The sequence below is a fragment of the Papio anubis genome, chromosome 2, assembly GCF_008728515.1.
Source record: "Papio anubis isolate 15944 chromosome 2, Panubis1.0, whole genome shotgun sequence".
Taxonomy (NCBI): Eukaryota; Metazoa; Chordata; class Mammalia; order Primates; family Cercopithecidae; genus Papio; species Papio anubis.
In genome coordinates, this window is record NC_044977.1 from 41551517 (window position 1) to 41569216 (window position 17700).

General features: G+C 36.2%; 1 protein-coding gene across 2 annotated transcripts in view; it reads right to left on the minus strand.

Moving 5' to 3' along the window:
• Positions 1-17700, minus strand: part of IQCB1 (IQ motif containing B1) — a 73955-nt gene that overhangs the window by 12771 nt on the left and 43484 nt on the right. For both annotated transcript variants that reach the window (XM_009200088.3, XM_021934101.2), the window contains exons 10-13: positions 16624-16733; positions 11576-11718; positions 9782-9930; positions 2854-2985 (exon numbers count right to left, since the gene is read on the minus strand). In XM_009200088.3, the coding sequence (XP_009198352.1) occupies positions 2854-2985; positions 9782-9930; positions 11576-11718; positions 16624-16733 (534 nt within the window). The remainder of the gene's footprint in view (positions 1-2853; positions 2986-9781; positions 9931-11575; positions 11719-16623; positions 16734-17700) is intronic.

Here is a 17700-nt window from a genome sequence, read left to right on the forward strand (position 1 = left end):
AGTGTACTGGTGATCAAGTCTTTCAGCTTTTGTATGTCTGAAAAAGCTTTTTTTAAACAATTTTTTTTGCCAGGTACAGAATTCTAGGTTGGACAACTTTTTTTCCTTTCAGTACTTTAAAGCAAGGTATCTTCTTGCTTGCACTGTTCCTACTGAGCAATGTAATTTTTGTCTTTATATAACATTTAAAATTTTTTTTGTTTTTAAGATTTTCACGTATCACTGGTTTGACAATTTTGATTATGATATTCCTTGGCACAGTTTTTTCCATGTACTTGTGCCTTAACTGGTTTGGGTATGGGCTTATCATTTTTAGTTTGGAAAGTTTTCAGCCATTATTTTTCTCTACATTTCCTTCAGGGATTCCAATTTTTCATTTATTGGGTCACTTACAGTCCCACAGCTCAGTAATGGTCTTTTCAAATATTTTTCTCTTTTTTCCCTCTCTGTGACTCATTTTGTGCAGTATCTACTACTATGGCTTCACCTTTATTATTAATTTATTATTAGACTTCCATCCAGCAAAGTCTAATCTGCTATTAATTTGATCAAGTATATTTTTCACACCATACTTTGAAGTTTTTATCTCTAGGAGTTTGATTCAGGTATTTTAAAAATATTTTCCATATTTCTACTTGACTTTTTGAACATATAGAATACAGTTATAATGACTGTTTTAATGCCCTTCTCTGCCAATTTTAACATCTATGTAATTTCTGGGTTGGTTTGATTGAATATCCTCCTCATTATGGGTCCTATTTTCCCACTTCCATGCATGCCTTTAATATTTGATTAGCTGCTAGACATTGTGACTTTTACCTTGTTGGGTGCTGGATATTTTGACATTTCTTAAAATTTTGAGTCTTTTTTTGGAATGCTGTTAAATTACATGAAAACATTTTAATCTTTTTTTGACTCTTGATTTTATAATTTGTTTGGCAGAATGGAGTTGTCTAGGCTAATCATAATCTACTATTAAGGGAAGGTCTTCCTGAGTACGCTTCACAATACCCTGTGAATTATGAGTTTCTCCAGCGTATTTGACGGGAACAGGCACTATTCCTGGACCTATGTGAGTTCCAGACACACTTCCGTCTTACCTTTTCAGATGACTATTTGGAAAATTTGGCTTTAGATAATTTCCTCACATGTACATGCTGATTAGTATTCTGGAGAATACTCAAGGGGTAGATTCTGTAGATATCTGGGGTTCTCTCTCTTTGCAGCTCTCTTTGCTCTGGTACTCTGTTCTATGAAGTCTAGCTCTCTTGGTGTCACCAGACTCTCAGTGCCATCTCCTTAACTCAAGGATTCTAAAGAGCTCTTCTCTTCCTTGAGCTATGGCCTAAAAACTCTTTCAAGGCAGTAAGCTGGGGTAATTATAGGGCTCGCTTTGTTCCCTCTCAGAAATTATTGTTCTTTGTTGTCTGATGTCCAGGGTCTTGAAAACGATTTTCTCATACATTTTTATCTGTTTATGTTTGTTTCTTTTTCTGGTTGTTTCAGGCAGGAAGTAAATCTAGTCCCTGTTACTCCATCTTGGCCAGAAACAGATGTCAGGACTTTTTCCACTGTCTACCTCTTTATGGTAATCACAGAGGGCCTGACATAGAAGGGTGGTTTTTTCCTCCTCTCTTTCTCCACAGACTCCATTAGGTTTTGGGTCCCTAAATCCAGATTAGCAGGAGGGGAAAGTAAGAGGGCTTACTTACACTTCTTGGACTAAGCTATGCTATCCAATTCAGGTTTTACCATTGCTGTGTTCTAGTGATTACCAGATACATGCTCAGCTACTAATATATTTGCACTTCATTTCCATTTGTATAGTGGTTTTTGTTTGTTACAAAAAGTCCTTTCATTTTGGGCGCTCTGGAGGAATGAAAGGGTGAATGACAGGACTGCCTAAATATCACATCAAACCTCTAACATCAGTTATCCAGAACCTTCAAATTTGAGAAGTGTGTGTGTGTATCTGTGTGTGTGTGTATGTATGTGTGTGTGTGAGAGAGAGAATGAACTCAGGCACAAACACCACCACCACAATCACAACAAAACTCATGAAAAGCACCAAGATACACTATGAGTGGTTGGTTCAAATGAGGGAATAATTCTGATAGATTGAAATGTATAAACTGCCAACTTTGTCCATAAAATTACAGAAGTGTGAAAGCATGGGAGAAACTGTAAGAGTAAAGAAAGTAGAGGTAATCAGCAAAGGTGCAGGTGATTAAAATTAATGACAGGAGTGGTGAGTTACTCCCAAGGCAGAAAGGGAAATGACCTTTGAAGACACATAGGAGTAGATGGTCAAGAATTCAGGTGGGAGAAGTGAATAACACGTGACCTGCAATACTGTGGTCATAGAAAGTCAAAGATATGGACATTTCTGTTGGGATAAAGGCGCTAGCAGTATATTTGTGGTAAGATCATAAGAGGCAAATAGTCAAATGCTATATCTTATTGGCTTCTGGAGGTACATTAGTAGTCCAACAAATGTAAGAATGAATAATCATTGATTGACAATTACATATACTCTTTCTGGAAGGTTCAAAATAGTTCGAGTTTTACTGTATATTGCAAAAGAAGCAATGAACAAGTCTTATTGACGTAGTATGGGAAAAAACTGATTTAAAGCAGAGTCTCCTTCACCACTGACTATACCTCTATGGCTATGTGACTATAAAAAGATATACCATTACTTCTATGGAAAAGCCAATGCATTACCTTATACCAGCAACAAATGTATACACACACACACACACATACACATATATATATGAGAGACACTGTTTTGTTGATCAATATCATGCACTGGAATAATGTAATACTGATATGGCACAGAAGCCTACATACCAAATGTCTTCTGACATAGTCATCCACTTGTTGCTTCAGTTCAACTCGGCGTGCATCAGTGAGTTCTTGGAGTCCTCGCCAAGAAGTAAATAGTTTCTTTTTCTTATGGCACTTTGCTAGGAATTTAAGTGCCTGGAGGAAAAAAAAATTGAAGGTTTGTGATTTTTCTCCCCTAACTAATAGAACTATTTTCTCACTACAACATATGGTAGTGACCACATTGCAATATTGATTAACTCTGAGTGTGTATAAGGAGGGGAATGGGACTGTGACAAGACGCAGGAGAATAGTGATTTTGAAAATACACAGTCTTCTGTAGTGCTTTTTACAAGGATATAGTCACATATTATTTGTGCAGTAAGCAATGAAGAGGAAAAAAGCAATAGATTCTAGTCTCAATTCTAGTCCCTTATAAACTATGATTCTGGACAAGTCACTTGATCCCTAGAGGACAGATTCTATGTCTATAGAAAAAAGGGGCCTTAATTCTACACAGCCTACAGGATTGTAAACACCTAGGAGACAGTATATTTCTGTCTGAATTATTTCCCATGTCCTTCAGAATGGACTCTGGTAAAAAGAAATTTTGTAATAGGCATGATATGGGACAAATTTGCAATTATTCTTCCCAATTGTTTTCACTCTTCTTGTGTCTTTGTTGTTTTTATTTTCATCAAAGTTACATGTTCCCATTATTTAAAGCAAGGGTCAGCAAATCATTGCCCACAGGCCAAATCTAGCCTGCTGCCTGTTTTCATAGGGCTTGAGAGCTAAAAATGTGTGTGTGGTTTTGTTTTCATGTTTTTGTTTTGTTTTGTTTTTTCATTTTACATTGTTAAACAATTTAAAGGGAAAAGAATATTTAGTGGCATGTAAAATTATATGAAATTCAAAATCTAATGTTTACAAATAACTTTTTTTTTTTGAGATAGAGTCTCACTCTGTCACCAGGCTGGAGTGCAGTGGCACAATCTCAGCTCACTGCAACCTTCAACTCCCCAGGTTCAAGCAATTCCCCTGCCTCAGCCCAGAGTAGCTGGGATGACAGGCGTGCACCACCACACCCGGCTAATTTTTGTATTTTTTAGTAGAGATGGGGTTTCACCATGTTAGCCAGGCTGGTCTCGATCTCTTGACCTTGTGATCCACCTGACTCGCCCTCCCAAAGTGCTGAGATTACAGACGGGAGTCATCGTACCCCACCTCTACAAATAACATTTTACTGGAACACAGACATGCTCATTTGTTTACTATTGGCTATGGCTGCTTTTGTGCTATAACTGAATACATGTGACACACTGCATGACCTGCAAAGCTTAAAATATTTTATTATATAACGCTTCCCAGAAAAGTTTGCTGATATAACTCTATCGTTTAATGTGTCAGTTTCGTAAGAATTACTAGAATGCTATTGTTTAATTTGTCAGCTTCATAAGAATTACTAGAATTCTTACTAGAGTTACCCATTTACCTTGTCCCCTGACTCAAGGGCAACAATTTAATTCAGTTTATTCTTTTGACATTTAGCTCCGCCTATTTTTCTGTGATTTTTTTTTTTTTTCAGATATAGGTATTACCTATTGATTTTCTTGTATGAAAGGTATGAATTTAGCTCTCTTTCACTTGCTTCTACTCCCCATCCATCCTATATTATTATATCATAATTTTAGTTAAATTAATGTTCAATATTTGTAAAATTATGACCACATAAAGGCTATTCACTTTTGAACAATATAGTATACTATAATTACTTTTCCTTCCTTGCACATTTTTATTTTCTCTGGAATTATTAATTCTCTTTTCTCCCATGCTTTGTTTTCCATACTACCGATTGTATTTTATAAACTCTGCCCTACTTTTCAACACATTAAAATACATCAGGCATTCTATCAAATTCATTTTCTTGGACACACTTTCTGGAGCTTCCTGACCTGCTCTCTATACCTTGGGCATAGCTGTCATCCTGTGGTCTCCATTCACCATCATCTCGGTGACTACTTTTTATCTTTCCCGTGTGTTTCTTGGATTCCATGTTGCCTTCTTTCTCAGGTTATTCCCTCTTATCTAAAAATGTCTTTGGTCTGTCCTTATCTTTAATTAATAATTTGGTTGGGTATAGAATTCTAGTTGGAAATCATTTTCCTTCAAATATGTGACAGTCTCACTTCAATACTTTTTAGCTTCCAATGTTGCTGTCAAGAAGTCCTTTTGTTCCTAGTACATCTCACAGTATTATGAAACAAATGTGGAAGTGTTTCTGTCACTGTATTGGACACTTAATTGGTCCCCTTAATCTAAAATTTGTGACATTCAGTTCTGGGAAATCTTCAGTTATTTGACTTTTTCTCTTCTGTTTTTTCTTGTTCTTGATTTCAAATGTTTGGCTGTTTGACCTTCTAGACTGGCAGTGTTTTCTATCCATCTTTTTTTTTTTTTTTTTTAAATTAAAGATTCTACCTTTTTTTCTTTTTCTAATGATATTTCATATGTTGACCAGGCTGGCCTAGAACTGCTGAGCTAATGCCATCCTGCTGCCTTAGCCTTCTGAGTAGCTGGGATTGCAGATGTGTGCCTCTGGCAAAATCTTTTTTCCTTGCTTTCTGTGAGATTTCTTTAACTTTTCTCCCACAATCCTTTTATTAGTCTTTCAGTTTTCCCTGTCGAATTTTATTCTGTGTGTTCCCTTTTATATGGTATCTTGGTTTTGTTTCATATATTATGTTTCCTTATCTCTCTGAGGATATTAATAACAGATTAAAAACATTTTTTCCTTATACCTGCAATGTTTATATTCTATCAAGTAGTTTTATTCCATTTGTTTTGTCTTTGGCTTTCCTTAGATATTCAGTGATAATTATCCTTTAGTTGATATTTAAGAGTGGGCACTAAGAAGCGGTTTAGAAAATTTCCCTAGTACCCTTTACTTTTTTGGTATTTTTTTTTAAAACAGGGTCTCACACTGTCACCCTGGCTGGAGTGCAGTGGCTTGATTATGGCTCACAGCAGCCTCAAACTCCTGGGCTCAAGTGATCTTCCCACTTCAGCCTCCTGAGTAGCCGGGACTACAGGTGTGCGCCACCAAGCCCAGTTAATTTTTTGTAGAGAAAGAGTCTTATTATATTTCCTAGGCTGGTCTCAAACTCCTGGGCTCAAGTGATCCTCCTGCCTCAGCCTCCCAAAGTGTTGGGATTTACAGGCGTGAGTCACCGTGCCCGGCCTTGTTTTCAGTATGGTACTTGAGTTTTCAACTGTGCTTGCATCCTTCTGTTGAGACTCTCTTCTTTCCTTCTATTCTCCCCTTTCATTTATTTTTCTCTTTTAGCAAATTTCCTCAATTTTTAGCCACTGGAGAAACAACGCCTCTGTTTTTGCATCAAGTAAGAGAAGAACAGAAGGTGGATAACCGTTCTGGCCTTTCTTTTCCTGCCGAGGACACTAATAACCGGTTCTTCCTGAGGGACGAGTTCATTGAAAGGATATTCCTACTCCTTTATACTCCTTTATGTTACTTTTTTTTTTTTTTCAGGCTGGATCTCATTCGTATTGTCCAGGCTGGAGTGCAGTGGTGTGATCACAGCTCACTGCAGCCTCAACTTCCCAGGCTCAGGTGATTTTCCCCACTTCAGTTTCCCAAGTAGCTGGGACTACCAGTACGTGCTACCATGCCTGGCTAATTTTTGTATTTTTATTAGAGATGAGGTTTTGTCACATTGCCCAGGCTGGTATATTACTTTCAATGAGGCTAATGAATTATTTCCCATTTTTTTCTTAGCAAGGTCAGTAGCAGTGCCAACAGAAGTATAATGTGAGTCATATAAGTAATTTCAAATTTTCTAGTTGTCACATTAAGAAAATAAAAAATGGGCAAAACAATATTTACTGAGTTATATAAAACATATAACTCTGTATACACAAAATATTAGTATTTCATCATGTAATCAATATAAAAAAGTATTAATGAGATACTTTACACTTTTTTTCATGCTATGTTTTCAAAATCTGGTGGGTATTTTACACTTACGACACATTTCAATTTGGACTAGCTACATGTCAAGTTCTTCATAGCCAGCTACGTATGCTTAATGATTATTTTATTGAACAGTGCAGGTCTCTAGTGTGTCTTAGAAAAGGATACCTTAGGCCAGGCACAGTGGCTCACACCTGTAATTCCAGCACTTTGGAAGGCTGCAGCGGGAGGATCACTTGAGCTCAGGAGTTGGAGACTACCCTGGGCAACAAAGTGAGACTTAGTCTCTACTGAAAAAAAAAAAAAAAAAAAATTAGCTGGGCCTGGTGGTGCAAGCCTGTAGTCCCAGCTACTGTGGAGGCTGAGGCGGGAGGATCTCTTGAGCCTCGCAGATCAAGGCTGCAGTGGGCTATGATTGTACCACTGCACTCCAGCCTGGGAGACAGAGAGAGATTCTGTCTCAAAAAAAAAAAAAAGAAAGGATGCTTTAAAAATATGGCAAAATGTATCCTTTATTGACGATTGCCTTGTTATACTTTTCTCTATTTTTCTATTTCTTTTCTCAGTGTACTTTCCCATTTTTCTTTCTCTTTTCCTTCTTTGAAAGTAATTCTTGTCCAGGCATGGTGGCTCACACCTATAATCTCAGCACTTAGGGAGGCTGAGGCAGGAGGGTCGCTTTAGCCCAGGAATTCAAGGCTGTGATGCACTGTGAACACACCACTGTACCTGGGTGACAGAGTGAGACCACGTTTCTTTAAAAAAAAAAAAAAAAGTAATCCTCTTATTTCCTTTTCCATTTTGGCTAACTTCACTTTGACTTCATCTTATTTTTATTAATGAGATGCAAAGACTATAAACATGACTTTGACCCATCCCTTTTTGCTCTTAAACAGAGACGCATTCCTTTTTTTTATTAATGAGATGCAAAGACTATAAACATGACCTCGACCCATCCCTTTTTGCTCTTAAACAGAGACTCAATTACCTTTTTTTTTAGCAGATACGAGGCAAATGCGACTAATCTTCCTTTTGTGCCACTGGAAAGTATAAAAGCCAAAACAACTTTGCCTTCATAGCCTTCAGATACATTCTTATAATGACCCCTACTTCTTTCTCTAAGAAATGGTAGGCAAACCAGGATATTTCACTTTATAGTAGAGGATCCTTTTACAAAGTATTTAGGGTCATCTAAATCAGGCAAGGTAGTAAGTCAACTTAATAAGGGCCCACCTAATTCTATGACAGGGAAGACTTTAAAAAGGAGGTATTTATGAGTTAAAAGTGTTAGAAAGAAGCCAAAGGTTCCTCCAAAGGAAGTGTCTCCAACCCTGATATCAACTGGTTAATCCTTAGATGACTTTGTTTAGCAGAAGGTAAATATCAGGAGTATGTGTGATTCAGTGATAGTGCAGGACTGTTTGTTGCAGATACAACCTGAGATCCCCAGAAGAGCCTGAAGAAGGAGTAGGAGGCAGGCATCTCTTCCTATTTCTCTAGCATTTATTCTACTATGTTTTGGGATGATTAAAAAAAAAAAAAACTTCGTAAAAAGTTAATCACAGAGACTGTTCAAAATCTATCACAGTAGAAAACTGAAATTGACCTAAAAATTCAATAACGGATTGTTAAGCTAAATGCTATAGGACCTGAAATCCTAATATGAAAGTTAACGATGTATAAGACAATAACTGGATGTTAGGAAAACTGGTCATTAAATTTTATTTTATTTTATTTTATTTTATTTTTTTTGAGACAGAGTCTCTCTTAGTCGCCCAGGCTGGAGTGCAGTGGCGCGATCTCGGCTCACTGCAAGCTCCGCCTCCCGGGTTCACGCCATTCTCCTGCCTCAGCCTCCCGAGTAGCTGGGACTACAGGCGCCCGCCGCCTCGCCCGGCTAATTTTTTGCATTTTTAGTAGAGACGGGGTTTCACCGTGTTAGCCAGGATGGTCTTGATCTCCTGACCTCGTGATCCGCCCGCCTCGGCCTCCCAAAGTGCTGGGATTACAGGCGTGAGCCACCGCGCCCGGCCTGGTCATTAAATTTTAAAAACCACCTTGTGCTATGCTTTTCCAAGGCAACAAAATAGTACTATGCTCTAGAGAGATCACAGAAAGATTGCTATTTAAGAACATGAGGCTGGGCGTGGTGACTCATGCCTGTAATCCCAGCACTTTTGGAGGCCAAGGTAGGCAGCTCACGAGGTCAAGAGATCGAGACCATCCTGGCCAATATGGTGAAACCCAGTCTCTACTAAAAATACAAAAATCAGATGGGCGTGGTGGTGCGTGCCTGTAGTCCCAGCTACTCAGGAGGCTGAGTCAGGAGAATTGCTTGAACCTGGGAGGTGGGGGTTGTAGTGAGCCAAGATCACGCCATTGCACTTCAGCCTTGCAACAGAGCAAGAATTCGTCTCAAAAAAAAAAAAATATATATATATATATATATAAAATTCTACAATTAAAATGTTATAATGATCTAAATATACCTAATATCTGTGCATTAAAAAAATCAAATATCACATGCTGCACTTGCAGAGAACTTTGTAATTTACAAAATACATTCCCATGAATTAGGGTAACTGATCCACATAACAACTGAGTGAAAAGGGTAAGGGTAAACATCTATTCACACATCAAGCACATGTGATGAGCTGACAACAATAAGACTTAGCTCCTTATTCCTGAAGAACTCACAGCCCAAGTAAGAAGGGAAATAATTAACAAAACAACATTGTAGTATAGTAAATGATGTACAAGGTTCTAAGGTAGTACTAAGGACTGAGTGTCTAAACCAGCTTGGCCAGAGGTAAGGAGGTTTTCTTTTACAAAAGAAAAAACTAAGGCTCAAGAAAACTAAGTGTCTTGATTAAGGCTTTACAACAGGTAATTAGCAAAGTCAGGTTTGAACTCATGTTTTTGCCTCTTGATTCAGAGCTCTTTTCACTACATTAGACTCACTGCTCTTTGAAGTGTGACAGCTGCTTTATACTCTGTGAGAGACTGCCTCTGTTGGTGAAAATTTTTCCTTTCCCTGTACCCTCTCCAATGTTTCTGGATAATCAATGCTGATTTCTCTTCCATTTCCCGATAGTGTTTCTCCACCTGACCTAAAAAGATGATAGACACTATTACAACATACTCACTGCCATGCTTTCTTAAGTTCTGGAATCAGGACAATGATAATAATAATCTTGCTTTCTTTTTATTTTTGCCAATACTGTTCACTAATTTTCCCAATTCTATTATTTTACCATGGTTCTAAGATTTTAGAAACAAAGCTTTCCCAGATTATGCAGCTTCTTTAGAGAAAGAACTCATATAATATTTTTGTGGTAGAGTAATAAGAAAATCGCTGAAAATCCAACATTAAAAACATTTAAAAAACCCCAAAAAACCAAGAATCCTAAGCACACGATTAAGAAGTCATTCAGTACCATCAGAGGGAAAGGGCAAAATGTATGTATGTGTTCTCTCTACATGCTTCCAAATTTCTCTTAAGTCACTCAGTCAGTTATATAGATGACTTTCTTTTTGCTTTCTTGGAGTTGCTCAGCATACAACCCAGGGTTCACAGTACATACATGACAGAATAAGGTAGTAGAATTGTTAATAAAAAGGGGAGTGTATTTGGGGGAGTATAAGAAACTGATATAATTTAATGACCAATTGGATATAGAGGTAAAAGAGGGAAAGGACTCTAGGATGTCTCAAATGGGAAACTGAGTAAGTTACTGGTGCCATTACCTGAGATGGGGAATAAAGGAAAAGGAAATCTGAGGGGTAAGATAATGACTTTGGTGTTTGGGTTGCCTGTGGATATCCAGGTAAAGCTGGATCCAATAGGCAGTTGGGTACAGAGGTGTGTTATTCAATAGAGTAGACATTATCCACAAGTGGCTACTTGGGTTAAAATAAAGTAAAATTAAAATTCAGGTACTTCAGTACACTAGCCACATTTCAAATACTCAGTAGCCATCTCTAGCCACTGGCTACCCTACTGGATGGTACAGATATACAACCTTTCATTTTTGTAAAAATTTCTATTGGGCAATTCTCCTCTAAGAGCTTAGGAGAGTAGGTGAAGACAGAGACCAGATTTGAGACTGCTCAGCGCTCAGTTGAGAGTTGAGCTGTAGTTATGGATGGATACCCCAGGAAGAGCAAAATGACAGGAATAAGGTGAGGATGGAATCCTAGAAAACATCTATATTTAATGGAGATGAAGTGAAATAAAAGGCTAGTGAAGGACCCTGGATTGAATAACAAGACGACAGGTAAAAGAACTTGAAGATAATATTGAAACCACTAAGACCTCTCAGACCACACCTTATTATTAATTTCAGCTTAGATTGTCAAAGGTGGAAAGAAGATGTCACAACATTTGTACTAAGGAATGAGTTAAGTTCTGATGGCAGAATGTGATAATATTCCAACTCCTTATTTCAGTTCAAGAAGTATCTTTGTGTCTCTAACAGCTATCTTTATGCATAAATTTTTATGTTTCACTAAACTATCTGAAGGATAAGAAAAAAAAAAACCGGTGGGCAGATTGTTCATCATCAACGAATAGGTCTGAATCAAAAAAATAGTAACCATTTTTGAACTCAGAAGATTTAATACAGTTTATCTAAAAAACAGAGAAAAAGGGCAAAAGTCCAAATTTTTAAAAAATCATCATGTAGCTAGAAAACTTGGTTTGTTAAAAGATAACCTAAATATTCTTATGTTTATAAAGTTGATACTGCCACTCACCTGGATGAACTATTTCGAGCATACTCAGTCGCAATTCTCGAGAAAGTCTCATGGCTCTCTGTCTTTGAAGCTGCAATCGTAATTTGAGGTCCTCCTCTTCCTTCTGCCTATTTATCTCCAGCAACATCTTTGTTCGTTTAGATCTGTGGTGGAAACAGTGTGTTATACATAATTTTCATAAATCATATGAAAAATGCATAACCTCCCTGGTAATCAAATAAATGTAAACAGAAAAAATTTTAAGGTAATTTCTAGTGCTAATAAGGTATAATAAAATAGCCTGTCATCTGCGGCTGTTGTGCAACCTTTCTGGAGAAATATTTGAATATACGCATTAAAAGTCTGGAAAAATATTTGAAATATATAAATAAAAAGCCTTAAAAGTGATGACCAATTAGTTCCATTACAAATAATATCCTTGAGGAAATAATCAGATATATATGTAAAAACTTCTGTTCAAAAATGTTCTCCACAGTATTACAACAGTAACAAGTTGAAAACAAACTTTGTCTCACAACAGGGAGTTGGATAAATAGATACTGGTTCATTCACCTGATGGGATGGGATTATATGAACTATGAAAAAATAAAATGTTCGAAGAATATTTAGTGACATGAGAATATATCAATGATCTAATGTCAGGTAAAAGTAAAATCAGGATATAGAAGGATGAGATCAAAATTATGTCAAAAAATTTACATTTACTTACACAGAAAATTAAATAAAAAACATTAAAATTTCAAGTGATTTTTACTGCATGATGTGATTACAGTTGATTTTTATTTTCTTCTTATGCCTATTTCTCAATTATTGATAACTGAACATTACTTTTAAAACTGGTTATGAAAACCTTCATGTGGCCACATTTTATATAATTATCATTTCTGTATTACCTCCTTTTATTCACCAAAATTTCTCCTTAGCCATTCCCATCTAGTTTTTGTTGCTTCCAATATCACTATGTAAGGAGACTACAAGTGTCAGTTTACAGTAAATATACTCAAAATGCTTTCAGATACCCACAGAAAAAGAAAATGAGGATAAGAAGAGAGACAGAATAAACTAGTTTACCTCTATAGACTTAATTTGACATGTGTCTCTCCCAAGAACATTTTCTCTTAGATCTTTTTTTTAAACTGTATTCTTAGAATTAAACTGTAAACAAATGTGGTACCTTGGCTATAGCTTTGTACTCTTAATAGCCAGACATCATTATAGTATAATTAGAGAGGATTATTATGATTTTTCAACTGAATTTTCAACTCAAAATAGTTTATTTTGATTAAATTGTTTTGATAAAATGTTGTGTGCCTGTGGTTGTTTCTCATAAATTCTTCCATCAATTACAACTTAAATTTTCTCTAGCTTTCTACTTAGGACACAGTAGAGAATTTGTTTTGAAACTTCTTTCTTATCTCTCTTATGAAGACAGAGAAGACCTCAAAAGTGTATGTGTGTCAAAAGGTTCTAGAGAAGATCTAGGAAGTGTCTCTTGCTCTTTGTGAAAGCTGGAAATGAAGCAGGTAAGGGCCTCTCCCTTCCCAAAGAATAGCTGATGGCATCTTGCCTGTTCTACAGAACTCCTTCGCCTCAAAACTTCTGGGTTATACAGCATGCAGATAATAATGTTTTATCTTTTACCCATTCATAGAGGGTAAAAGAGAGCAGCCACTAAACACAGCCTCCTTTTAAACTGGTTTTTAAAAAACTAACTCTGTGGCTCGGTGCACTGGCTAACACCTGTAATCCCAGCACTTTGGGAGGCCAAGGTGGGTGGATCACCTGGGGTCAAGAGTTCGAGACCAGCCTGGCTAATATGGTGAAACCCCATTTCTACTAAAAATACAAAAATTAGCCAGCTGTGGTGGTGTGTACTTATAGTCTCAGCTACTTGGGAGGTGAGGCAGGAGCCTGAACCCGGGAGGTGGAGGTTGCAGTGAGCCGAGATCGTGCCACTGCACTCCAGCCTGAGTGACAGAGTGTGACTCCACCTCAAAACAACAACAACAAAAAACTACCTCTTTCTAACTTCTAACTGACTATAGATTATAGTGTTTAATACTGCATCATCAATATTTTAAATATCATTTCATACTATTAGTATGAAAAACATAGTAATCATTAAAATTACATCTGTTAGAATATTTAATCTGTCAGAAAACCGGGTTTGGGAAACAATTTAGGTATGTAGGCTATGAAATATGGCAAAAATGAAAAGACTATGGAGCATGAAGGTGGAAGTAAAGTACAAACCAGAAAGACAGGACAAAAGTGAGGTTTGGTGATTTAAATAGGGACTAAATTGTAAACAGATGTGCTTACTGGATTCATGTTTTACTTTCATGTTTGAAAACATTAGGAACTGATGTGATTTCGAATGTAATTCCCCCATTTATTATTAAATAACATCTAGTTATTTTGTTCAGAGTTTCTATAATCACTCAAAAATCAAACAATTATTCTTCCAACTGGTTTCTTTGTAAGAATTAGTAGGCACTGGACCACCTGGCCTCTGTATTACACTTCTGAAAATAAAATGACTGATCAGATGTCATATTCTGAAAATAAGTAAATTCCATGATTTACATTTAATCAGTCTGAATTTTTATCATTAAAGTGGGAGTTGACCAAACTTTCTGCTGCCAAGACACTGTGCCTCAGAGGGAGAGAAAAAAGATACTATTCTGCATTTAAGAAGCTCAGTTTCAAGGTGAAATCAACAAATGTAATTAAAACACTTAAAAATCAGCACTATGATAGAGGTAGGTAAATTGTAAGGTTTCTCTAAGAGAACTAGAGCAGCTGTTAGCTGCTTCAGAAAATTTTGCTGAAGAAGAGTACTTAAGAGACAATAAAGTTTCTGAATATGAGAAATGACTAAATAAAAAAGAAACCACTATGAAAGTGCGTTAGCAAGGGTGTGACTATAAAAGAATGCCTCTTGCTGAATCTAAAGAACACTAATCAATCTGAACCCATAAGTGTGACTGGTGGGCAGTCCCTCTCCCAAAACCATGGGAGGGGGAAATTACTGAGATAAGACCTGAGCACAAAAAGACAGAAATAACCTTTGAAAAAAAACCAAGCTACAAAAGAAGCAAGAGACATTTGCATGAACTGTAACAACTAATAGAAGAGGGAAGGTGCTGAACTGGAGCAAACTGAACATTAAAAAATTAAATAGAATCCAACAGGTTAGAACTGCATTTCAGTATATTCTGGAACCTCAAATGCAAAAATACTGGAAAGGTAACAAACACAAAATGTGAGACTTAAATAATTTTTGCTTCACTGTTTATCTTTTTTAATGGAAATATTTATAACTCTTCTGGTCACATAAAGAAAGCAATGGAATTTCTATTTTAAAATAATGGAATATTAGATTCCATAGAATTTTTCCACTTAGAAGTGGGAAAAAATCTGTAATCCTGGGCTACTTTTAAATGGAGATTTTAATATTGAAAGAGAGAGTATATGAGCAAATTTGGCAACTATTGTGGGACTAAACATTAATGCTCTGAATCCATGTATAAGAGTGCCTTTAAATTTAAGATGCCCGATAACTAAGGATGACAGCAGGTAGAACCCATAAGTAATACCTACTCTATCTGAATTCACCACCAAAGGCAATACCAAGAGCACCTCAGATTCTTTGGGTAGAAAAATATATACTGTGACTCAAAAAGTACTCAATATTTCTCAGATTTATCTAACCACAGAAATGCTTTTTAAAAAAAAAAAAAACAGTTTGTAAGATAGGCAATAAATTTTGAGTAATAATAGATCGATAACACTTGCCTCTCAGTATTATCTATTTAACGCATCTATTTGTCTAGCTAGATTTGTAAATTTTCAAGGACAGAAAATGTGCCATATGCATTTTTCCTCCTATCATTTTCTAAGTGCCAGAAAATATGCTAAAAACTTTGTATTATCTCAAATTTTACATTATCTTGATCATACAAGTGTATAAACTATTATTCTCGTTTTATAGATTGGAAGTTTGAGGCTGAGAGAGGTGGGGCATTGTCCAAGTTCACTCAACCAGTAAGTTGCTGAAATGAGATACAAACTCGAATCTGTTAAACTGCCAGGGGATGGATCCCCTGGCATATACTAGGCACTTGATATGTATTTAAAAATTAATTCTTTTCTTTGCTACCAATAATATTCACACCCAATAATATTTTAAATCCATCTTGAATTCTTCCCTGAAGAAAACGTTCATCAATTAATAGGATACCCACTAAGAGACACAGTTAGCTAGAGTGATTTCAATGTCTTCAACTCTGTGACTACATAGTATTTTGAACCCCAGAGCTATTTTTAAATGTTTTTATAACTGAGAAATGTATCTGCAGTTATTAAAAGAATAGTTTCAGTTTTCTTTAAAAAACTAACTTCTGTAAAATGCCAGTTTCATTTTAATGAACTAAAGCTTGGCTGTAAGTTAGGCTGCATGAAAAAGTCACCTCTGAAACAGTTCTTTATCATAAATTACCTAGCAGCTAAGTTACTTTTTCTTGTTCTGTGACCTCGGAGAATCTGGATTGGTTAGTCATTTCAGAAAGTGGGCTATGTCTTCAGTATTTCCTTTTCAGTCTACTTGAAATAAATGCCAAACTATATCATAATTCAATGAAGATATTCATCCAGGCCATATTTATTCAGGAAAATCAGGTTAACAGACTTAAACTCTTATATGCATACATGTTATTGTTGTAATTATATACACACAATCATGATAACTGTTGGTTTTGAGGGTTTAATAATATAACTATCATTGGCTTCCTTTGTAGGCTTGTCCCCTCCCCAAATATCTTAAGTGGATAGGATTGTATATTTAACACATCAGATTCCTGTCTTATGTCCTTTGCTTTGAAAGTGCATCTGGTTACTGGAGTGTTGGTACCCAGAAATGTAGAGAAAAAGAACGAAAAGATAACAATAAACATACTAGGAAATTTTTTTAAAATCACCTAAATTTCAATTCAACTGTACTCTAGTAAGATTCTCTGATCATCAATCCCCTTACCAAAATTTTTTACCTGAAACTCCTCTGCAAAGCAATCACAGCAGATGGAAGCTTCTTTAATCTCTTCCTTGTCTGAAAACCCTTCCAATAGGCTTGAATTAAGCATGCTGCTTGATGTAGTTTCTGAAATTAAATGCCAAAAACAACTTAGAGATATCTCTAGGAAGGTCTTAAAAAAAAATACCTCTTAAAGTATCAGGCCAGGGCAAGTATTAATCTCTAGCTCTAACAAGATGGGTAGGGATATTAAACCTTACCTCCCAAAGGAGGTATGTTAGGCTCGATAAGGCAATTTCTAGAACATACTCAAGATATAGTCTAGTTAGCTCCAAATTCTCCCTGGATAATCTCACTTCCATTTCCTTTTCAAAGATTTTATAGTCCGCCTGACCTTTCATAATCTTTTTTGAGCTACCATGTTAATGTTTTTATTTAATAAGCAGTCAACCTAGTTAGGTTCAAACTATAAGCTCTGTTGACCATTGTGGATGGTTGCTTGAATCTCTGTCTAGTTCTGTAAGCTTTTGGTATGCTATTCTCCTGATGGACCATTGGGCTTAAAAGGTCAGTGAGCTGTCTGAGTTCTTGACTGAATTCTGTCACAGTCTCCTGTTTACTTAGTAGACTTCTGAGTCCTCACATGGAATGAAAAAGAGTACAGCTATTAATAATAAAATGTGATTTCTATGATTTTGTTACCTAATCAATATGAATTTGAGCACATGCATAGTTTTGAGATTAATCTAAACTCATGATGGTTCATATATACAGAAAAAAGAAATTCCCTTCTTCTGCATTCTTCCTTCCAGCCTCCCCCAACCCATTCTCCTGCCTTACTGGACTTCTTTTCATGGTTTCTGCTTGTATTTTTAAATTTATTGCCTTTCTGGTTTTGGATTTTAGATACACAATGTCCCCTTTTCCTTTTAAATTAAAAAATATCTTTAGTCATTTTAGACGTTTTCCATATTTAAGTCTTTATCTGGAAATCAGAAAGCTATATGCCTCTTCCTGTTGGAATGGGCTATTTAGAGCCATCATTTTGAGTATACTAGAGGAAGTATGATGAAATAATCAATAACCTGCTGCC